General features: G+C 37.5%; 3 protein-coding genes and 1 pseudogene across 7 annotated transcripts; 2 read left to right on the forward strand and 2 right to left on the reverse strand.

Moving 5' to 3' along the window:
* The first annotated feature begins 76 nt into the window (after positions 1-76).
* Positions 77-1,896, forward strand: LOC122318282. Its single transcript, XM_043135511.1, has 3 exons — positions 77-403; positions 1,023-1,165; positions 1,580-1,896. The coding sequence occupies exons 1-3, from the start codon at positions 271-273 to the stop codon at positions 1,598-1,600; spliced, it is 297 nt and encodes a 98-aa protein (XP_042991445.1). The 5' UTR covers positions 77-270; the 3' UTR covers positions 1,601-1,896.
* A 329-nt stretch (positions 1,897-2,225) lies between these two features.
* On the reverse strand, positions 2,226-6,818 carry LOC122318281 (thymidylate kinase-like). 4 transcript variants are annotated; one of them, XM_043135508.1, is made up of 8 exons: positions 6,601-6,816; positions 5,963-6,020; positions 5,016-5,372; positions 4,803-4,883; positions 4,229-4,340; positions 4,089-4,148; positions 3,353-3,457; positions 2,226-2,470 (listed from the first exon to the last, which is right to left on the reverse strand). In XM_043135508.1, exons 2-8 carry the CDS (start codon positions 5,998-6,000, stop codon positions 2,354-2,356), a joined length of 870 nt encoding a protein of 289 aa, XP_042991442.1. In that variant the 5' UTR covers positions 6,001-6,020; positions 6,601-6,816; the 3' UTR covers positions 2,226-2,353. The 4 variants fall into 4 exon arrangements, with proteins under 4 accessions (XP_042991442.1, XP_042991441.1, XP_042991443.1 ...); XM_043135507.1 differs by having other exon boundaries at positions 6,596-6,814; XM_043135509.1 differs by lacking the exon at positions 5,963-6,020 and having other exon boundaries at positions 6,596-6,818.
* Positions 6,819-12,393: 5,575 nt separating this feature from the next.
* Positions 12,394-14,453, forward strand: LOC122318105 (E3 ubiquitin-protein ligase RNF170-like). 2 transcript variants are annotated; one of them, XM_043135244.1, is made up of 6 exons: positions 12,413-12,562; positions 12,727-12,823; positions 13,031-13,230; positions 13,367-13,468; positions 13,984-14,035; positions 14,129-14,453. In XM_043135244.1, the coding sequence occupies exons 3-6, from the start codon at positions 13,042-13,044 to the stop codon at positions 14,239-14,241; spliced, it is 456 nt and encodes a 151-aa protein (XP_042991178.1). In that variant the 5' UTR covers positions 12,413-12,562; positions 12,727-12,823; positions 13,031-13,041; the 3' UTR covers positions 14,242-14,453. The 2 variants fall into 2 exon arrangements, with proteins under 2 accessions (XP_042991177.1, XP_042991178.1); XM_043135243.1 differs by lacking the exon at positions 12,727-12,823 and having other exon boundaries at positions 12,394-12,562.
* A 175-nt stretch (positions 14,454-14,628) lies between these two features.
* LOC122318638 lies at positions 14,629-22,633 on the reverse strand (annotated as a pseudogene).
* Positions 22,634-22,902: the final 269 nt, after the last annotated feature.

The following is a 22,902-nucleotide window of genomic DNA, read 5'->3' on the forward strand; positions in this document are numbered from 1 at the left end:
CCCAAAAAAATTGAGTAAAGCCCAAAACCCACTATTTTATTTTCTATTGTTGAGTAATACTATTTTGATTGAGAAAATCCAGGAACCAATGTATACAACAGGTATCATTTCTCATCAAATTAAATAATAATTTGGCGAGCGAATCCGCAGAGGCAAAGGGAAAAGCACCAAACGTTACGAACGCATAAATTGCAATTCAATCGAAAATTCCAAAATCAGACGCTATTTCAGTGCCATTAATTTAATCGAGAAACCGAGAAGAAGACGGGAATGGCTGAGAAGAAAGAGATCTTGCCTCCCAAATTCGACTTGGGTGTCAAATGGGACGCCTGTCTCGATCTGACCCTTCGCCGCTTCGTCTACTCCTCCTTGGCCGGCGCCTTCGGTGGCCTCCTCCTCTTCAGTCCGTTCTCTTCTACCTTTTATGTTTTTTTCTTTCTTTTATTTTCTAATTTACCCTTTTCGCTGCCGATAAAAAAATATACTAGGAACAGGAATGGAAGCTGAAGTTTAAATATTCTCCTCCCTCCTTTGTTATTACATTTTCTCTCCAACTAAACAAATATATTGGGAGTAACTCTTTGATTTCTGTATTTGTATTGGATTCAGAATTTTTCCGTAGGCTAGCAATTAACTGGTTAAATTGATTTCTACTGGCTGACTTCTTTTTAAAAGTTACTACTTTGATAATTCTGGTAACAGCAATGGTATTTGTTTTGATACTTCTTAAGAAGGGCTTTGGAATCCATCCTGGCGACACCCTTTAGGTTCTGGTTTATAAACTGTGACTGAAGTACCTTGTTTATAGAATATGTTAATAGCTACAGCTCCCAAACAATGCAGGCAGGCAGGCAGGCTTAAGTTCTTTTGAGCTGCTCAAAATGCCAATGCTGAGACCATATAATTGAATGGATGTCTACGGATTGATTTTGTTGCACTGATATAACGATATTAAAACGCCTTGGAATTCTGTTGTTATTAAGCTATAATCTTGATCCATGTATTATGATTTGTCATGCCAGGGACTCCTGTTACTCGCTGGGCATCTGTAGCTTTTGGTGCTGGAGTAGGCATTGGATCTGCATACTCGGACTGTTCTCGTTTATTGGATGGCACTCCGCCAAAGTTGACAGCTCCTAAGAGCACAGAGACTCCTGTTCTTCAGGTAGACATGTCTTTCGAAGATGATAAGTATTAAAGTATATGTGGATAGTAATGAGAGATCTATCCTGTTATGTGAAGAGTCAATGGGGTCTGATTTTGAAGCTTAGGCTGTTAAATAGGTAAAAAGTAATCACCGTCACAAGAAGAGCAAAATGCGAATTAATTTGAATGTAAAAGCGTTAGAGTAGTGTGGGATGACTCAACCCTAGGGATAGTTCCGGGGTTCTCCTCAAAGCAGAACTTTTAACATATACAGCCACAGGAAGCAAGAGTTGAAGGAAATGACGTACATGGTAACCAATAATATATTGACCTTTAATGCTATTACTTCATTATTGTTTTTGGCTACAGCATATGCATTTCAAAGAAGAAATTGGGTGCTTATTATCGATTCCATGTTATTCTTTCCTTTCAGGAAGCTGGGAATGAGAACTGATTCACTTGAAGCGAAGCGAAGGTACTCCCAATTTGGCTGGCTGGGAAAATCAGAACTTGATGGATATTGCTTTGTGGTTTTTGAACGTGGTACAAACATTGTTCTTGATGGAGAAACGTAATCCGGTGTAGTTGGGGATTCTAGTTTGTTTTGTTGCATAATCCTATTTTATGGGGATGGAGGTTTGGAGTTTTGTTTTGGAGAAGAATAGGAAAAAGGAACTGTATTTTTCATCCATGTGATCTGAGAACTTTCGGTTTTCACTTCTTTATAATAAATTTGGGGTACTGAAATCATGAATTGAGTCGCGTTAGGACAAGGTGAAATAGTCAAAAAGAATTATGTTAAACGTCAAGAAATCGAATTAAGCTGAGCATAGGATGTTTCCCATCTGGATTTGGATAAACCATTAATTATTTGTGGATCTTTAAATCCATAAGATATCACTTTGGCCCCTCAAAATAAGATTTGTGATTGGCAATGTAGCATGTCATATCCACCCTTGCGCTTGCAATCGCAATCGATCAAATTACCATCTAAACTAACCTTGGATGAGGCAAGAGTGTAATCTGTGAAAACTATCAAGTAAATCCTCGACAATTGTCATCAAAAGAAAGCCCGAAACTTACTTAAAACACTAGCGGATTTTTTTTATTTTATAAATATTTGGAGATAATAGCACCAGAATTCTAAACCGGACAATCTTCAAAACACAATAACATACAAAAAAGAGGGCGGAGAGGGGGTGGAGAATTAAATTGACCAGAGGTTGGAAAGGGGTTTGCCGTTCTGGCATGTGGTGATGCAATCCAATACAATATTTTGCAGCTGTTTCTCGATATCTTCCATAGGTTGGCAAGCATCAATTATCTGTAGTCAAATCACAAATACAAGTTCAACACTTGAAGCAATCCATACATATGGGGTTCGAGGGGAAAGGGTACAATAAAATCCAAAAACAAACTTCCACTAAACAGAAGGCCAACTAGGCCAGTGTCGGACACATTGATCAGTTGAGTATAGGAGGTCTAACGCCGGGTCTTCAATTCCAAAAAAATAATTCCCGCAATATGGACAGAAACCAACAAGCAACAAAACTTCAAAATGGAATATTTGCTTTTGCTGTCTAAGCTATAGCTTCCCACTAATAAAAAAAGCTCTAAGCTATAACTCTCTCTCTCTTGATGTGAAACCTCACTAAGACAGATCCCTTCGAACCCACCCATAGGAAGTAAACCCCGAATATCCGAACTTATCTGCAAGGACCATGAATCAGGTAATTTGAGGAATCTCCTAGTATGAAATCACTAGGCTACCCTTTGACCACTAGGCTCACTCAATCCTATCCATTCACCACTAGGCCACCCCCTAATGGGTTGCATTATCAATAAAATGCTACATAAAAGAACAAAAATCCAAAATTAAAATTGAGGGGAATTAATGAACAGAAATACTTAGAGAGCAAGTGAGACTACCATCTAAAGCACAATATTAAAAATTTTAAAATATAGATTGAAGAAAGGAAAAAGATTGCAAACTGAAAATCAATCAATAACAAAACTCTAGATTAGCTGTATTACCATCACGGCGTACAAGTGGGTTAATATAAAACTATACTGCAAAACTATAACAACGGGGGATAATGTGCAACTTCTCAATCACACAGTATTATAACCTGAGACCATCACAACCATGAGCCAGAACATGCAACTTCTCAATCACAGAGTATATCTGGTCGAAACGTTATATTACCTTCCAGGAAGCATCATGAAGGTCCTGATAGCATTGGGCAACTTTCCTCTGAAACTCGAGCTGCTCATATCTCTCACTTCCATATCCTCCTCTTCCTGCAGCTTGCTGAAATTTTGAAAAGACTTCTCATTCCAAGAAGCATGCAAGTCTGCATGTATGAATGCATATGTGTTTGTGTGCGTGCACACACCATAGAAGGGTATGGATTTATGGATATAGCTTGTATAGATATGTGATGGGCACATAAGCATGTCAGTGTGTATCAGGTTCATCTTCCACCATTATTATACCCTAATACAGTTTTTCTTATAGGTATACCCTAATATGATTTCTATGACAATGAACAGAAGTACCATTTTATTTCGACAAATGCGAAAGGTAAATCAGCATTTCAATATAAACCTGTCATTCATTACATTGATTTTCAACACCTAGAACATCATACAAATGCAAAACCAGTCTTTACAAAATATCGCAGAGGACCAATGGAAAGTCATCCAATTTCACAGAATCATCCAACTCAGATGACATGGGTATGTGTGTCTCAATACACAGGTTAGGCAAAAGTGAACACTCAAATCTTTCAGAGCAAAGTTAACTAGCACTCAGGCAGGACAGTTTCATGCCTCAAACAACATTTAAAGAAAGTATGCTACCTGTAGAACTGGAAGAAACAGATCCTGATAATAGGGATGAAGTCATTGTTATGTAAATCAACATAATGATAACAACTTACTTCTGGCTGTATGTCAAGATACAGTACGAGATCTGGAGCCAGCAACCCAATCTCTGGTGCCTGCAAAAGAAGACCTCATTTTGAACAAGAAACTCTAAAGCATTTACTTCATCTAAGAACAGTTTGAACCATGTTTGCACCTTACACCATTCAACACCAAGTCCTTTGGCGGATGAGAAAGCCACTCCAGAATAAGAATAACGGTCAACAATGAGGGTGGTTCCAGTCTTCAGTTTAGTTTCCATCAATGATCTGTGTATGCATTACGCGTAACTGAGTACAAGTCCAACCACTGTAAAAATTGTGCTCGTGTACATAGTCACAATTCTTCACATGAAATAACTTTTCAGAAGGAAAAATAAAACCAAGTTGTTTTTCTTTCTAAAAGGTACAATGAAATTCATTCATATCATTAGCATAATTTAAGTTAATTTTCCAGTTTCAAGAGCTTCTGTAACAACAAGCTCCCTGATACCTCCAACATTTCCACATTGCATACAATGGCTCAAGCCACGTGATCATGATCTTGCTATGAACTAAGACACCATACACAACTAAAGAAAGCTATCAACTAAATAAAGCTATCTCCCACATGCTTCCCAGCTTAAACAGGAACATATATAGTACTTAAATGCCGAATTGCAGGCAGCCTATAGACCAAGTGCATGCCACCCACCAATGATTGATAGCAAAGAAATTAAAACAGAGTAGAACCTTAAGGCCTGTAACAGGATTGAGCATCTAATGCTTGCACTGAATATTTTATTATCAAATGCTGGAATTTTTGTTTTCCTTCTTCCTTTTTGGATATGCATGAGAAAAAGAACAAATAAGGAACTGCTCTTAGAACAAACAAAGAGTTCAGCTTATATAAAAAAATCCCACAAACCAGAACACAGCAAGCTGCACAAGAACGAGAAAACAAACCTCCTCTCCCAACGATTTGCACTGAAAAGAAGATGGATTGTGTGATCATCCAATTGTGATTTGTTGGAAAGATATGATGATATCATTTGCCCAACATTCGTGCTTCTGTCTGGAAATCGCCATAATTCAGCTGAATGTCCCAGTCTTTCCAAGTATTTGAGTAGGCTACTAGACTGTGAAGTCTTCCCACTACGATCCAAGCCTTCTAGAACAATCAAGGCACCTCTTGACTCACTGTTGCCACTAGTAACGATTGAATTGTGGGTCGTTGCCATTCGAATCTGCCTATTTGGATACTTTTGAGGAAACTTTAATCGAGCTTTCAATAAATTTCCTAACGCTGATCCTCCAACATACCTAGAGAATAAAAAAACCTATTGATAAAAAAGGCTTTAAATGATAGAAATATAGTAGTACAGTAACTTACTAAGTCAAAGTTTAAGTTTTTCTTTAGTGCAGATTTGACAAAATACCAATGCCCACTCAACCCAAGACTACTACACTTATTAAGCACATGGGGTTTTTTGTTGAAAAAAAATGTGAGCCCAAAATTCAAAATTGCATTTTCTCCTCTTTTCCTCTACTTTTTTATTTTTATTTTTTATAAGTCCTCTTTTCCTCTACTTTCCTGGCAACCAAAATGAGAATTCACATTTTTCTTTCTTTGATGATGGGGGAACCACCCCACGACTGAGCCCTTAGGACTCACCCATGGAACCTAAATCCCCAGGGAGACTAACACAGCAACATACCGCCATGGCCTCCCACTTAAATCACAATTTAATTCCAGGGGGAATTGAACCTGTGACATGAGGCACATGGACACAAGTTCACCCTTACCAGTTGGGCTACCCACAGGTTTTCCACCATAGCCAACAAACTTCACACAAAAGATTAAATCAGGAAAAGAAAGAAGTCAAGGCAGAAGTAAGGGGAGTATTACTTACAAAGCCCTGGAGGGTGTGAGACAGCAGACATGGGTCATGTCCCTCCAAAGACTAGAAACTGCAACCCATAATATGCATAAATCAAACAACTTCAGATCCAACTCAGTGGAACACACTTCGAATAAAATAACTCTTAAAGAGACAAAAGAAACAATGAGATGGACGTGTCAATTAACCCAACTGATCGATGTGTGCGTGTGCGTGTGCGTGTGTGAGTGTGAGAGAGAGACAGAGAGAGAACCCAACTATCAAAGCTTGTAATTAGATGAGAGTTGTAATTATTCGGGGCTAAATTGTCCATAATTTCTGCCATAGATCCTATATAAAATAATTAGCTTCGAGAAAAACAAAAAAAACAAAAAACTGAATGATCACGAAGGGGAAAAAAGACCGAAATTTCTGGTTACTTGTAATCGAAAATATGTTTTCAGAATGAGAATAAAAACTGGTTTTTTCTTGTTTCTCAGAAAAGGTAGTCATTAGAAAGCTGCGATTTAGAAAATTTTAAGAAGTAAGTGGATCGCATTCTACTAAATAGGAACACAAAATAAGAAGAAGCAAAATATGAAGAAGGAAATTCTACAAAATTCATTGAATCAGTAAAGAAAGAAACAAATGTGAGAGGCCAATTACCAAACCATTTTCATTAGGATTTGTAGTTCTCGTTCGATTTCTGATATTACAGCAGACGCGTATCCCTTTATCTCGATCTCTTCTGCTTATTTCTCTTTTCGTCTTTCAGGGTTTCCGGAAGTCATAAGAGTTCAGATTTCAGACTACAGAAATTTTTCTTTTCAGGAAGGGCGCGGCAATTTGTACCCGTACCAGTCATTCAGTTCGGGCCGAAACCCATTGGTTCTCAATAGTCCATACCCGACTCTCACTTTTATAATGTTTACTTTGGATTGACCCATTAAAAACTTGTTAATTGTTATAAAACTATCGAAATGAGAGAGAGAGATAGAACTCAGACAAGTTATGAAACTTATGAATTTCTTAAAGAATTCAACGATATATATAGGCGTACAAAGGGAACTATGCCAGTTACTATGCAGTACTATGCTGGTACTATGCATTGTGCGATGTCGGCCATTTACTATGCCAGTTACTATACAATACTATGCTGGCACTATGCGCACTGTGCGATGTCGGCCATTTACTATGCTAGTTACTATGCAGTACTATGCTGGCACTATGCATACTGTGCGATGTCGGCCATTTACTATGCCAGTTACTATGCTGGCACTATGCACTGTGCATTTGACTTCTAGCTCAAGGTGGTCATACAATTTTACAATGTTATTTTACAACACTCCCCCTTTGGATGACCACATATAATGAATATGCCTCGTTAAAACCTTGCCAAGGAAAAACCCTGTGGGAAAAAACCAATGACGAAGGAAAAAGAGTACAATATTCATGTGTATCGTAAAATGCTTTAAGATTGCCTCATTAAAACCTTGCGAAGGAAAACCCAGTGGGATAAAACCTTAGCGAAGGAAAAAGAGTACAATCAGCATAAGTCTTCAAGACGTTACTCCCCCTGAAAAGTGCATGATAAAAGATCTTCAAGTCTCCGCATTCCAATGTTCTATACAATCTTCTTAAATGTTGCAGTTGGTAATGCTTTTGTGAATAAATCTGCCAGATTATCACTTGACCGTACCTTCTTGATATCAATTTCAACTTTCTTCTCATGAATTGCAATGATCTTCTTGTGTGTATCTGAAAGATAACTCGCATCTGTACATCCAACTAACTGTGAACTTGATCCATGTTGATAAAATAATCACAACTGGATCTTTCTGCTCATCACTACTCTTCTGGAGTTGTACTCTTCTGGAGTTCTTGTAAATAACACAGTTAGTGGAGAATTCATCAACATTAAACCGCTAACCTCATTTTTTAATAAAAACGGTGGCCAGCCTTTTAAGATCAGACAAGCACCGCGGATTTTCAACTCCTCTGTAGGTGTCAGGCGTGCTGTCAGGCATCGCAGCTGTTAGACGTGCTGTCAAGCGCCGCAGAGCTATGAATCTATATTTCGTCTCTTTTCTCTTGCTTCACGAGAGATGTTGTATCATAATTTTCTCTATAAAAGAGATATTCAGCTCATTTTCATTCACATCTCATCTTCTTCACTTTTCTGTAATCATACTGCATTTTTACTCTGCAATCTCTTTCTGCATTTTTACTCTGCAATGGCTCAGCGATCTTCTCATAGCCAATATATGAGGTACTCTGCACCTCGTTCATCAGTTGTTCCTGCCTCTACCACAGGTGCTATCATGCAATATAATGATCTGACTTGTAGGGCAGATAATGAAGCTATCTATGAGCTTGTGAGTCTCGGTACCCGATAATCATCATCCATTGTCGCATTTTCTCAGCGACTGCAATCCAGAACTTGTGGAGTTGACGATCTCCATGAGAATATTGCTATACTTCAGCGACTTCTTCTGGAGTCCAACATGAAGATAGAATCAATAAAGCAAGAGAATAGGAATTTAAAATCCTTGCTTAAGTCTTCTTTTCGATTGCCCACCGCTTTAGATAGGGATGCCATGCAGATTCTTGAAGAACAAAAGCATTTGAAGAATGAGGCAAAGTGCCTTAAATTTCTGTAATTCTTGTTTCAAGATAATAAAATAATATTTCACAAATATTCATATTTGTGTTTCTATCTTTTGGTAAATGTTCTGTGTGCTTTATTTCTTCTTTAATAATGCACATTTCATATCAAACCCATAATATGAATCTGAAATACTAATTGTATTAAAAGATGGTATTTCATGACTAATAACATCATCCATCTTCCCCTTGAAGTCGCAAGGGTTTCAGATTTATATTTCAAATATGTGCAGTTTTTATGAGCTATTCTGGAGCCTCAATGACATTTAAATCATATATATAAACTGCAATAATAGCTTATTTTCATTTGCGTTTGGATTGCTTTAGATTATATAAGGATTTTTGAAACTTGATAGAATACATATTTCCAGATGTATTCATATTAGAAGCTTCAGACATTTCCTATCCTTCAGGGATTTTCATATATATATATCATGATCCAATGATCCATATAAATATGCAGTTAATCATGCATATCCAAACTTTCGATAACTTTCAAGCTAATAAAAATCTTAATATGATTTAACCACTTTAAAATCATATCAATATTGTTTCATTTGTGTTTGGACTTCAAGTCCATATTTATCACATTTTACTTAGTGATATCAATTCTGCAGGAATTGAGAAACTGGCTCGTGATTTATATATCACATTTTTATTTCCTTTCTATAAATACCCACTGACATTCAACAAGCATCACCTCTTTAGGTGTTTGGACTATAAGTCCCGATGCATCATATTTTACTAGTGAATCAATTCTGCAGGAATTGTTTCTTTCAAATATTGGCCAATATTTTACGTCGGTCTTCTTCGACGGTTCTTGATTCACTTTTTCCATTATTTCTGATAATGTCAATTGCCATCTCATATGGAAATACGTTGTCGACAACGATTTTATTTCTATCCATAATTTCTCCATTATTCGAGATCTCGTTATTTTCAGGTACCTGTCCCTCTTCAAGGGAAGACATTTTCATGAAAAACCTCTTCAGGAGGCACTCTTCAAGAGTTTATATAGGAGAATTTTATACAAAGAATTTGGATGGATTTTATTGCTTGTTTTGTGGGTATGGCCTCTTCAGGAGCACCAAATTATTTGTGCCTTTCTCTTTTGAGATACTCTATCTTTTGTATCGATAAGTCTCACATGCCTTTATACATGTTTTTAGACTGCTGAATTTCTTAATTGTCCTACAGGGACTTCAATCCTCGCTGGGATTTTAGCAGTTAGAATATGAGACATTTTTATCTTATTGCATCCAAAATTTAATTATCATCTGAACTTCTGGTTCACATATGATAATCAAGATAACGTTGAATAATTTCATCTTATTTGCTTCAAGCAAATTTTTCTTTTCACTTCTGGTGGTAAGATTTTATAGTAAAAGAATCTTCTGGTTCTTTTATGGACGTCCATATGAAAATCATTCGACTTATCATAATTGATTTTGGATGATCAAGATAACCATGAAAAGATACAAATATTTTGAATCATATCATCTTTTGATGCATCATAATATTTGATTCAATAATTTGTATAATATCATCTCAAAGAGAAAGCTTACAGCTTTTCCAATACGAGCTTCTGGCCCAAAAAGATATTCATTATCACGTCCAATTTCTTAGTTTCTTTGAATGAAACGCATCATTCTTTTTACTTCAGGGAATAGAATGATATAAATTCATTATCATTCACTTCAGGGAATGATATAGATCTAGTAAGACGTGATTAATGATTTTTATCAAAAACTCATTATTTTGCTCAGTCACTGAAATACCTGACACAAATTTAGAATATATTGTGAACGTTTGCATTTCATATTACTACTTCAGGAGCATACTCGATATTGCTACTTCAGGAGCACATTCGAGACGTTCATTCAAATATATATTCTTTCAACAATTTCAATTATGCAACTTCAGGTGCATAAATCATAATGAGTTTTTGGTACAAGTATCACTCATATGAGATACTCAATAAAATTATTGATTTAGGGCGATCCTTCAGGGATGCTCCATTTCCATTCTCAGATAAATCATATCATCAATAATTTATAACAAGTATAAAAGAATAAATAAAACTTTCATGATCAACTCTACCACTAGAATCCTCAAAGAAATCAGAAATATCAAGACTTGTAATATCTTCTCCATTTATAGAATTTAAAGCATATGATGGTTCAACAAAATTTGTTTCAAATTTCTTTGTTTTTTCTTTTATAGAAGATTGGTATAAGTCAACCAAGTGCTTGGCTGTACGACAGGTACGAGCCCAATGTCCATTCATACCACATCTATGGCATCCATCTTCATCTTTCTTTAAAAATTTGTTTTGAGGACTTTTGCCCTTCTCTGAGTTGAACCACTTCTGGTGGTACGGTGTATATCTATTATTATCCCTTTTAGTGTGGTCACTTCTAGGACCTCCACTTCTATAGTTTTTCTTACCATGTCCACGTCCTCTTTTTCTTTGAAAAGATGCACCATTTGCTTCTGGGAATGATGTAAATCTAATACCATTCACTTCAGGAAATGATATAGAACCAGTAGGACGTGACTGGTGATTTCTTAATAAAAGCTCATTATTTTGCTCAGCTAATAGAAAACAAGATATAAGTTCAGAATATTTCTTGAACTTTCGCTCTCGATACTGCTGCTGCAGGAGCACATTCGAGGCATGAAAAGTAGTATATGTCTTCTCTAACAAGTCATCATCAGTGACTTTTTCACCACATAATTTCAATAGCGAGCTAATTTTAAAGAGTGCAGAGTTATACTCACTAACACTCTTGAAGTCTTGCAACCTCAGGTGCATCCAATCATGACGAGCTTTTGGGAGGATTACAGTTTTCTGGTGTTCATATCTCTCCCTTAAATCATTCCACAAAATAAGTGGATCTTTTACCGTTAAATACTCAGTTTTTAATTCTTCATGAAGATGGTGCCGAAGGAAAATTATTGCCTTAGCACGGTCCTACAGGGACCCTTGATTTCCTTCTTTAATTGTATCTCTCAGGTTCATCGCATCCAGATGGATCTCAGCATCAAGGATCCAAGATAAATAATTTTTTCCAGAAATGTCAAGAGCAACGAATTCTAATTTTGTAAGATTTGACATTTTTTACATATATAAATCAAGAATATAAAAATATATTGAAAAACTTACTTGAAGTAGAGAACTATTAGCTTCAAGATTGTTAGAACTTTCGTGCTGATAACGTGTTATAAAACTATCGAAAGGAGAGAGAGAGAGAGAGAGAGAGAGAGAGAGAGAGAGAGAGAGAGAGAGAGAGAGAGAGAGAGAGAGAGAGAGAGAGAGAGAACTCAGAGAAGTTATGAAACTTATGAATTTCTTAAAGAATTCAACGATATATATAGGCGTACAAAGGGAACTATGCCAGTTACTATGCAGTACTATGCATATGTACTATGCCAATTTCTATGCAGTACTATGCTGGTACTATGCATTGTGTGATGTCGGCCATTTATTATGCCAGTTACTATGCAGTACTATGCTGGCACTATGCGTACTGTGCGATGTCGGCCATTTACTATGCTAGTTACTATGCAGTACTATGCTGGCACTATGCACACTGTGCGATGTCGGCCATTTACTATGCCAGTTACTATGCAGTACTATGTTGGCACTATGCACTGTGCATTTGACTTCTAGCTCAAGGTGGTCATACAATTTTACAATGTTATTTTACAACATTAATTTAATTTAATGCATTTTTATTTATTTATTTATAAAACTAGCAAAATAATTTTATTTATCTTTATATTAGATACCTGGCAAGTAGACAGAGTTACCTCGGTGGCCCAATTGCTAGAGGGCCTAGATTCAACCTGACGCCACTCCAGACACAGACAGAAAGATGGACGCTCCTCCGGCGAACGATTTCTGCTCGGTGTGCCATAGCAATTTCAAGATCCCTTGTCAAGCCAATTGTTCTCACTGGTTTTGCGGTGCCTTTTTATTACTCTTCTTCTTCTTCTTATTTGATGTCCGAGCAAATCTCAGAAAATGATTTTTTTTTTTTTTCGTGTATATATACGCATTCCTTGATTCCATACCAATTTCATATTCTGAATTAACTGAGTAATAATTGTCCATTTGCCCCCACATACAGTTGATCGTTACTGACCTGAAATGATTGAACTCTCAGCGTTACCCTCGACCTGTGAAAACCTAGACTTTTCTATCTAAAATATCAAAAATAAAGTTAGGTATGGTGAGTGAACTTTTATCAGATAGCTGCATTCTGTTAGCACATCATTGCGTTTATCTTGTATTATTTACCCTTGATTTATCGTTGTAATACGATAATAATTTTACTGGAATGACCATACAAGGTTGGGATTGTATTTGGATAACAATGCTTTTTAAAAAATTATTATAATCAGGTAGGTAATTTGTTACCCCTCTGTGCACAGGGGATTGTATAATGCTTGTTTGGCATCATGGATCAGCAATCCATCCGTGTAAATGTCCCTTGTGTCGTCGTCAAATTACCTTGTTGGTTCCTGGAGAGGCTTCATTAAGTCAGCGACAAGATCCTGAGGTCGCTGAGATTCTTGGAAAGGTTCAAACATACAATCGTCTTTTTGGAGGGCATACCAATGGCCTTTTTCAGGTAAACTGACATCTTTTAAATGGGCTAGCAACATTTCTCTATAAACATTTCTTATTTACAGTTGTATTCATATCTAGGGACCCTGCAGAGTAGTTCACTTTGAATTGACATCTGAAAGATGCTTTTCTTGGGACAGAGCATGCAGGATCTTCCATTTCTCCTTCGAAGGTTGTTACGAGAACTGATGGATCCTCAAAGATCCCTTCCTCTTGTTATCAGAGCCCGTGTCTACATAGCAGTTAAGTGAACAATACAGATATGCATGCAAGGGTGGTAACATCTTTCATTTCTGTGAATCCATGCTTACTTGTACCATCATCGTCACATTTATGTCCATCTGGGATACCAATGTTTTTTGATAAAATAATAAAGGCATATAACTTTTCAGCCTTAATTGCGTGGTTTGTTACCATACCTAAGGTGGCATTTTTTATTTCATGGCATTAATCTGGATCTTGGAAGTTATAGATATTATTTTATGCTGTCATTTATAAACTATTCAATTGTTTTCATGATTCATACTGGCAAAGCTGATATGGAACGTCAATTGTTTGGGTACCAAGTACTTATATGTACTTGCTGAGAAATATCTCATTGCTTAAGATCCATACGATACCTGTATAATGTTTTAGGAGGTTACCTATTTCATGCTGGATGTCTGGACAAATATCCCTTTTGTATGCCTAAAAAAACTATATGAATAGGTTTAGTGGTATTTCGAGGACATGTTCTTATTCTATTTATTTTGTACAGATGATTGTAAGTGTCGTCTACATAATCAGCCCCATTGACATTATTCCAGAAGGTATCTTGCTGCCTGTACATGTAATTCGTTGAATTCTTGTGGTGGGAAATGTTTTGGTATCTAAGGTAATATAACATGTCCGGTATATTGCAGGAATATTGGGAATAGTTGGCCTCTTGGATGATCTCCTTATAGTGCTCATCTGCTTCCTCTATGTTGCTGCCATTTACCGGTCCATACTTTGTTTCCGTCATGGAGGTTCATGAGCTCTCTTCCAGTTGCGACATACTTAAAATCGCAGTGTACAATAAAGGAAAAGAAAAAATTGTATGCATTCTCCTCGCATACACATGTTCTTTATACAAGTTAAAACAGTTTATTTTTTGTCCTTGGTTGCTCTCTGTAGGAAAGTTGGTTGACGTGTTTTTTATTTCTGTATATGGAGGAAAAATAATTATGTCGTTATCATTTTGATGTATATTACGCAGCAAACGGAGAAGATACTACTCAATGGTAACAATACCACGCAGCAACCTAACATCTAAATAAACATTATGTATCGGTTATCCAAATACCCTTCATTTGATTTACAAGCCATTTTACACCTCAATCGACAATACGAAGATACCGTTCACCACAATATTACACGCCTGTTAAAGACAAATGATGCATAACAAGATGATTATATGCAGGAGGTTGATATTACACATTCTCGTTATTTTTTGACATGATGCAAGGAATAAAAAATTCATTACATCTGTGCTTCTAAAACATGAACAGTTTACAAACTATCGAGCACTTCTTCATACCACACACCAAGAACATTTGCTGACACAACTGCCACAACAATTAGCACTTCAGCCACCTCCATTATCTTATCTGTAAGAAGAGCTGCTCCCAGACGTCGCAGAGTTGTCTCCACCAATTGTCTTCCCTTCATCCCATTTCCTCCAAGCATGACCTCCCTCACAGCCAGAGAAACATTATGGGACACCCGAACATATATGGGGTCAACAGCTTGCAAGCTTTTTGCCAACATATTTTCCATAACCTGTTTCCTTACTTGGAGTTTTGCAGCATCTAAAACATGATCATCGCCTTCAGAGAATCTACTGATTGGAGAGCTGCTTGACACGTGGTTTTTGGTTTTTGTTTTTTGGAACCACAGACCAACCTTCAATTCTGTTCTTCAGCCAGAAGTTTCAAGTAAGAAAAATGGAGTAAACAAGTCATTATGTTACAACATCCCCCATCTACAGCTCAAAATTCGACTACATGTGGTTAATATGCCATCCATGTCTGAAGGACTTGTCACTAAGTTCTCATTCACAAGTGATTGACGGAGAATCAACATGCTGTGGAATAAGAGACATTCAAATTACAGATTCAAACAACAAAATGAGATGAGACAACATGAATTCCATATATTGCCTCGTAGACATGACAATGATCTTCTAAAGTTGGGACCGAACAGCCCTCAGCCTAGATAGATTAAGCTTAAGAGTTTCAGGCAGCGTGTTCAGGGTCAGCCCTCCTATCCCCCCTATCACACTTACTAGCTTTAATAAACCAAGCCTAACAATTAGATCAACCCTTTTTCCCTTGCATTCTGGTTGTTCTTTACCTGTACACGATAGATTTCCATAAATGATATTGAAGAAATCGGTACAATTCAGCCAATTTCAAATGAGACGTGAACGACTGATAAATTTCCAATCAAACCTGTTGCAAAAAAGGTTGGAGAGCCCATTTTTGATGACATACAAATGCTGCCTCCAGTTCGAATAGTAGGGAGAAATCCCTGTGATAATTTCAGATCGCTTTTTAGGGCGGATAGAGATTCTCTATATCCATCCCACTCTTGCTCTACAACCACTCGCACTGATGACAGCCACTGCCTAGTGAAGGGTAAAGAAGTAGGGGCATCAGCAGGAGATCCATATCGGTTGGAAAAAGCCTTTTTCAAGTACTCCAAACTAGCCGGCCCCTTAATAAGTGGTTCAACAATTCTTATGCGTGCTTTGCTAATATCTCTCTTAAGAGCCTGCATCCAATTAAATTGATACAGGGATTAGAAGTACACCTCCTGTAAAATGAAAAGCCTATCATCATATATTTTGTGGACTGGAGATCAAGGGGTCCATAATTATGGGCCAAAAATCAAAACAAATTCTAAGTTAAAAACAACTGTTAGCAGTCAATCTAGCACTCAAACTACAAAAGACTCATCTGAGAGACTTTGAACGGCTTGTTGGCCCAGCTCTTTCATTCTTCAAAAGGGCCATGGTTGGATCCTCACTTTTGCCGAGAGAACAAGTAATTGCTAGGACCTATATGATCCAAACCAGTGAAATTTTGTACCCATCACAAAGGCACTACCAATCTGCGCTATGTGGATGCCACTAAACTGTTAGGAAAGAGGAACACGTAGTTATAGTACTTGACCAATTCTAGTTGACCATAAACCGAACAGAAAAATGGAGGAATCAATATAGATTATTTCTTGTAGATACAAATAATCTTTCTACAACCAAAGAGTAGATAGAAGCAAGCAAGAGACCTATTCCATACAATCTAGCTAACCACCGAGCTACCAATTGGAGGAGTCCTTGAAAGTCAATTGTCATAGTGGTTCACCTGGTCATACTTGCCTTTGTTGTCAACTGGGGTAACACCCCTTAGATGTCTATGCATCTTTTATCATATCCTGACTCTTTTTTAATATTGTGACATATGCTCTCATTAAAGACAATTGAGAGAAAGGGAATATAGATCACATCCCACATATTAAACACTACATCTAGATTCTTGACTTCATAATATTTACCTCCTTCCTCAAATTCACAAGCATCTTTAACCCTGTGGTTGCTAACCAAGCTGCTCATTATATTGAGACTTTCCCCCTCTTTCAAATTCAGACCTCTGCAACTACCCTGAGGAAAGTATGGATCTGAAATAGTACTACAATTTTCATAGAAAAGAAATAGGAACGGTTTTCAAAGACACTGATGACATCATGTGAACAAATCTTTAATTAGTTTGGGGAAAAAACCCTCGTAACTAAAAGCATGCCTGGGCACTATTCCTAATAAAGCCAATGTTGTGAAGCTTCCAACCTGTCTCCCATCCCATTTAGTCCTTGATTGAGCCCCTCAGGAAGCTCAATGCAATTCCCAGCAATAGACATCATATCTCAAATGAAGACTTCCATCACTTATCCAAGAGCACAAAAAAAATCAACAAATGAACCCGTTGTCTCCTCACTTGTTTATCATGTGACAGCCCACCACCTCACCATCTTTTCTTTCCAACAGTCTCTGCTAGACACTAATTATATCCATTGCAAACCACCACAACAATTGACCTAAAAGTTACTTAAATTATCCTATCTTCTAAATCCTAGCACCTAATCTGGGTAGCAACTAACTTCTGCTTCACTATATTGTATTTAGACTCACCACCAAGATCCCACATTAAGATGTCCTTATAGTTTCTCCAACCACTTAACCACCAATTGCAGTCTAATGAACAGAACTCTGTTCATAAATGGTGCATTGGGATTGTCTTCCCTTCATGGGAATCCAATGATGAGATGGACATATAAGTAGAATCAATATAAAGTACACGATTAGTTAACATAAAGCACCCTCCCCTCAACAAGTATTGTTTTTCCTGTTGATAACTGTAGTTAGATATATTGCATTGACCCCAACCATTGGCCTGGATGAAGCATACCTTATCTCTATCTCATCAAATGGAGGATCATCAAGTATTTGCCAACCGTTCTAGGAAGCAAATTTTAGCACTCATCATATATTCCTCAATGATTTTATGCATAAGATAGCCCGCCTATACACTAAGGGAAGAATTAAAGGTTCATATAACCAGTTATGATATTGAAAGCAAATTTCCGGCCTACTGTTATTCGAGTAGTAAAGAAGCATAACAGAAGTCTTAATACCAGTACTTATATTTGCTGTAGAACAAAGCGTAGACCCCTAATCATTAAGATGGAAAATGAAGTATTTGGCTTTTCTCCCACTTGAGAAATCTCTCTTAGTTCTTTCAGCAACGCATGGTGAGTTTTCGTCATCTCATCATCATTAGCTGGGGCCGAAAGTTTCCGCAAAGTGACAAATGAAACTCTACAATACTCTGAAAATTTTCCATTTCTATCATGCCAGACTTCAACACCTACCAGGAAAAAAAAATTATAAGATATGAAGGCTATTGAGGTGGTATTATGAATGTACACAATAATATTGGACGTAATGGCAATTTACGGCATATGCAGTAAGACTAAGCTACATTTGAGCCAGTGTCAATATTGATAGTTTCAACAATTTCTTCTTTCCAGCTTTGAGGAGACATCTCGCACAATTCATCCCTGACTTCATTCATAAGTTTAAGAACCCAGCTGAAGTCAGGCTCCTCTTGTTTCATGGATTCCATAATACTATCCCAAAAAGCCGCCTCCATCGTTTCTCACACTTTTTTCCTGCACAATAATGATGTTAAGTAAGCCATTGTGAGGATTTGATCTCCATTAAGTGATGAGAAACTTGAAAAAGGATCAGAAATTAGATCAATGCACTAACATTAGGACTACTTTTATCTACATCACTACTGATGAAGCTATTAGCAAAACCATGGCGATGCTCATGCACAATTTCATTGACAAGCAGTTCATTCTCGCCAATTAACATTGCATCAGAGTTCAGATCACCATGAGCTGAATCTTTGAAAGGGGTAGAGGATTCAACTGCTTCAACCGAGGAAGGATCATCTCTCTCAGACAAGGATTGAATCATGGGATCAAAGCTTTCACGGCCTTCAGCCAAATTAATCATTTCACAAGTGACAAGCAAAAGAGTCCTCAGGTGTTCCAGGCAAACACAAAGATGAAAGATGTGGAACTGGGAATGCTGATGAACTCCCAGAATCATTTGCTTCCAAAAATCTGGAACGCATGTCAGAGAGAGCACGCTCCAACCGTTCAAGCCCAGAATTCCCACTCAGATGCTTCGCCTTTGTTCTTAGTAGTTTCTGCTCTTCTGTAACCTGGTATCAACAAGATGATAGCATATAATCATATGAGCTAATAGTTAGTCAATTATTAATAAGAGACTGCTGGTAACAACCAAGTGAAGTGTGTGATAAGGACCTGTTTTTGGATAGCCACCATATAATGAGTAAGACCACCATTATTTCCTTCCAAAGTCAAATGGCAAGTTTGCATCATAGAGAGCTCCAATTAGCAAGCAGTTCTCACTAGATCCTCGTCTAGTGACTTGGCATCCTTAAATTTCCATAATACAAAGTGATAGAGGTAAGAAGACCATGCTTTATCAAAAGCATCCAGCTGGGATCTGACGGTTATTCGACTAGGAATTGTGGATGTTGTCTTGTCATTAGCATTTTGTATGTCACCCTCTAGCATGATCTTGATCAAAAGCTCGAAATCACAAATGAACTTACAAGCAGAGTTAGCAAGAGCAACCTCGTGGTCACTCTTCCCACTGAAAACAATCTCTGGGTAGCCCAAGATCATATAAGCACAGAGCACAACCCTCACCAGGTACCTTGATAACTTAACTGGACTTAGAAAACTTCTTTATTAGAATCAGAAGTCTTAGTCCCCTTCCTCTTGATACAGGCATTTCCCTTTACAATTGGAGACACAACACGCTTAAGAAGGTGATCGATGTTCCTCAGACTAGATAGATTACTACCAGCTGCCTGTGAGATCTTGTAGCGAGTCTCTAAACAGTCAAGTAAAACTTTCAAAGTTTGGATAGTTGTAGCCGACTCAATTTGAAGAGCAAGCTACTCAAATGGCATTGACTTGACAGACTTTTCACAAATCTCTAAGGTCATAGAAGCTTTTGCCTAAGCAGCAGTAGTTTTCCTCAATGTTCCAAACCACCTCCAGCGCCCGAAGATGCAAAACAGAACATTTACTACATATTACAAATGATTTAAAGAATAAGGGAAATTGGGAACAGGGAAAAATCACAAAGATGACAATACCCACAACAATAAATAAAAACATTTGACATTAATAAGAAGACTGCAACAATAACATTTAGGTTTTTAAGAAATAACAGAACAGTGAAAGAGCCATCCAGGAGCAACATTAAAGAAGTGGATTTTATTCAAGCATGTTCATATTTAGGGCTCACAAAATCATTAACCGCAGGCGTATCTTTCTCAACATAATCAAGGGTAAGACTCAAATGTTACCCTTGAGAGGGTCCAATAGATCAAAGTAAAAATTCAATAAAAATAACTAATCTCAACTCTCACGTATTAAGAAAGAGGAGGAAGAAGTCTAATGCTAATGATTACTAAAACTTGAATTGCTAAATATTGAGTTATATGTTGGAAACACAACTATAAGAGCACATATGAACTGTAAGGTAACCAAAGCTAACTGTGAAGAAGTTAATCACAAGTGATAAGAAAAAAAAAAAGTAAGAGAAAAATAGCACCTGACTAACTTTCTTGAAAGGTAATCCCCTTGCTGCTCATTCATCATTTTCGAAATGACATGACCAGAACTGTCTGAACTTCTTCTGTGCCTCAAATATTCTGCCCTTTGCTTCTTAGCCTAGTCAGTATCAAATTAATTTTGACAAAGAACCAATATGACTTATTAACCCAAGCAAATAATGCCTGTACTTTAGATGAAATTTACTTCAAAGACAAACTCACCCGTTGGAGTCGATCTTCTAATTGGTCTTTCTTTCTCATTCTCTCAAACTCCCTTTGCATATAGATGGACTTCGCTACTTGCCGAACTTTCAATACCCTAGCACGAACCCTCCTCTTTTCAGCTTCCAACAATCCCAGCCACTTTTTTTCAGCAGCTGTGCACTTTTTAAGAATTGCATCATGCAAAAACTCCTTATACTTTCTATCCTGAATCATTTTCTGCATCAGTAATTGAGATGATCGCTCTCTCTTAGCCACCCTCTGTTGACAAGAAGCTTTAAGGAGAAGCATTCGATTTGCCTCTGCTTGTTGAACAAGTGTTCCAAGTTCATCGCGTTCCTTCTCAAAGCACATCTCCACACCAGTTTTAGCCACTTGCCTCAGCTTGTCCATCCTAGCTAAGCGCATCTTTGCAGTTGCAAGAATGCTTAACCTATCGGTATCAGTGTGCAAGTAAATAAGCTGATGTTATACATACAACAGTTCACATTGGTGCATGACATTTTTCCGGTGAAGCATAATTTTGTTATGGTGCCAAAGCAAGGGAAACTTTTCTTCCAATTATATGATCCATGCATAGATTGATACATTCTGAAGTAAAATCCATCCTTTTCAAATGGAAAGCCAGAGTCACCATGCACAGAGAAGATATCCACATTAACATTAATGGTAAGGAGCGAGACTTGGGTTGTGGGAAAATTACCAAGGTTTATGAGGATTTGACTTAGTCTGGATGATCATTGTGAAATCTAGTCATTTTCTTAAGTTCCGTAAAAGTGGTGTTTATAATATTTTGCCCTCTCTTATCGTTCATTTTGCAACCAAGAGAGTCAATAAAATTGACCCTTTTTTCTCCAATCCTCTGAGGATCCTGTTTCAATCACTACATGAAACGAGAATGACATGAAGTAACGACATATAAGATCATGTCTTCATATGTTGGAAAATTGGCCCAATGGATACTCGTGGTGCTCTAGGGACCACCACAAGGTGATGTATTTCCTGAAAGCCAGATCAAAAGATAACAAAAGGCAAATTTCTCGTTTAGGATGGTATGATTACTTAGGAAGAATGTACAATTGTTATCAGCTGATTGATTTAAAGAGTTTGTAGAAATATAGATGAAACAAGACAATACAAGAAAAGCCGATACCTTAATAAATAACCGGTACCTCTGCTTGCAAAAGAACAACAATTCTTATGGAGATACAACTAAGGTTTACAATCAAAGCAAACTGTTTGGGAGGAGTAGGTATGACAGCAAAAGAGAAATTGAAGATGGGATGTATAATATAAAACCAAATCCTCAAAAGATCGTATAGTTCCCTCCGAGTCTAGACCGGAGTATTTTTTTTTTTCCCAAAATAACATTCTTAGAGAAACATGTTACCTCTTCTGCTCAGCAACAATAAGTTTGGCTTCGAGCTACTGACCGAGATTCGCCTCTTGAAAAGGAGAAGAAGAAGGCAGTGGCGGACTCCTTGATTTCGGTCGTGCCTTACTTGACAACTCAGATAATTGCTGAATAACTAACGTTCATAAATTTTATGTCAGCATAACTCAAATATTAACCAAGAAAGAAAAAAAAAAAGTGCCGGAGATTAAAATTCGTTTACTTTCTTTCCTGATGCTTCTAACCAAACAAACAAAAACGAAGAATAATTCAATTTTATTTCCCAACCTAAGATAACAATTGAAAGAATTTTAGAAAAGAGACTAGAGAGACAGAGAGACCTTTCGGCAGAGATTGGCTCCTCCGAGCTTGGATTCGGTATCTGCAACAGTGGAAGGGCTTTTGGGCTGGAGAAGAAGGCGTCTGAGGTGACGGGGAACCTTGGGAGGAGTGGAGGTGGAAGAAGATGTCGAATGGTCGTTGGCCGGAAAGAACAAAGCTACACCGGAGACATCCCTATCGGTGTCCGTCAGCTCCGCACCGGTAGCCATCAAGTAAGCAGTTGGCGATCAGTCACTATTGGAATGAAGTGGAAAATTCGAACAATGAAATAGACTGGAGCTTGTTCCACGTAACGTAACGCCGGGTTTCAGCCCTTGGGTGTTGGCCTTTTGTCTTGTGGACTTCTTTGTCTAGTCTCGTCTCCTCTGGAATGTTCCCATTTATGAGGTACCCGTTTCATCTGATTAATGGCTATTCATATTGGGCTAAGCCTAACAATGTTGAATCGGGCTTCACCTCGGATTTTATGGAACGCTAT

Source organism: Carya illinoinensis, chromosome 8 (assembly GCF_018687715.1).
Source record: "Carya illinoinensis cultivar Pawnee chromosome 8, C.illinoinensisPawnee_v1, whole genome shotgun sequence".
NCBI lineage: Eukaryota > Viridiplantae > Streptophyta > Magnoliopsida > Fagales > Juglandaceae > Carya > Carya illinoinensis.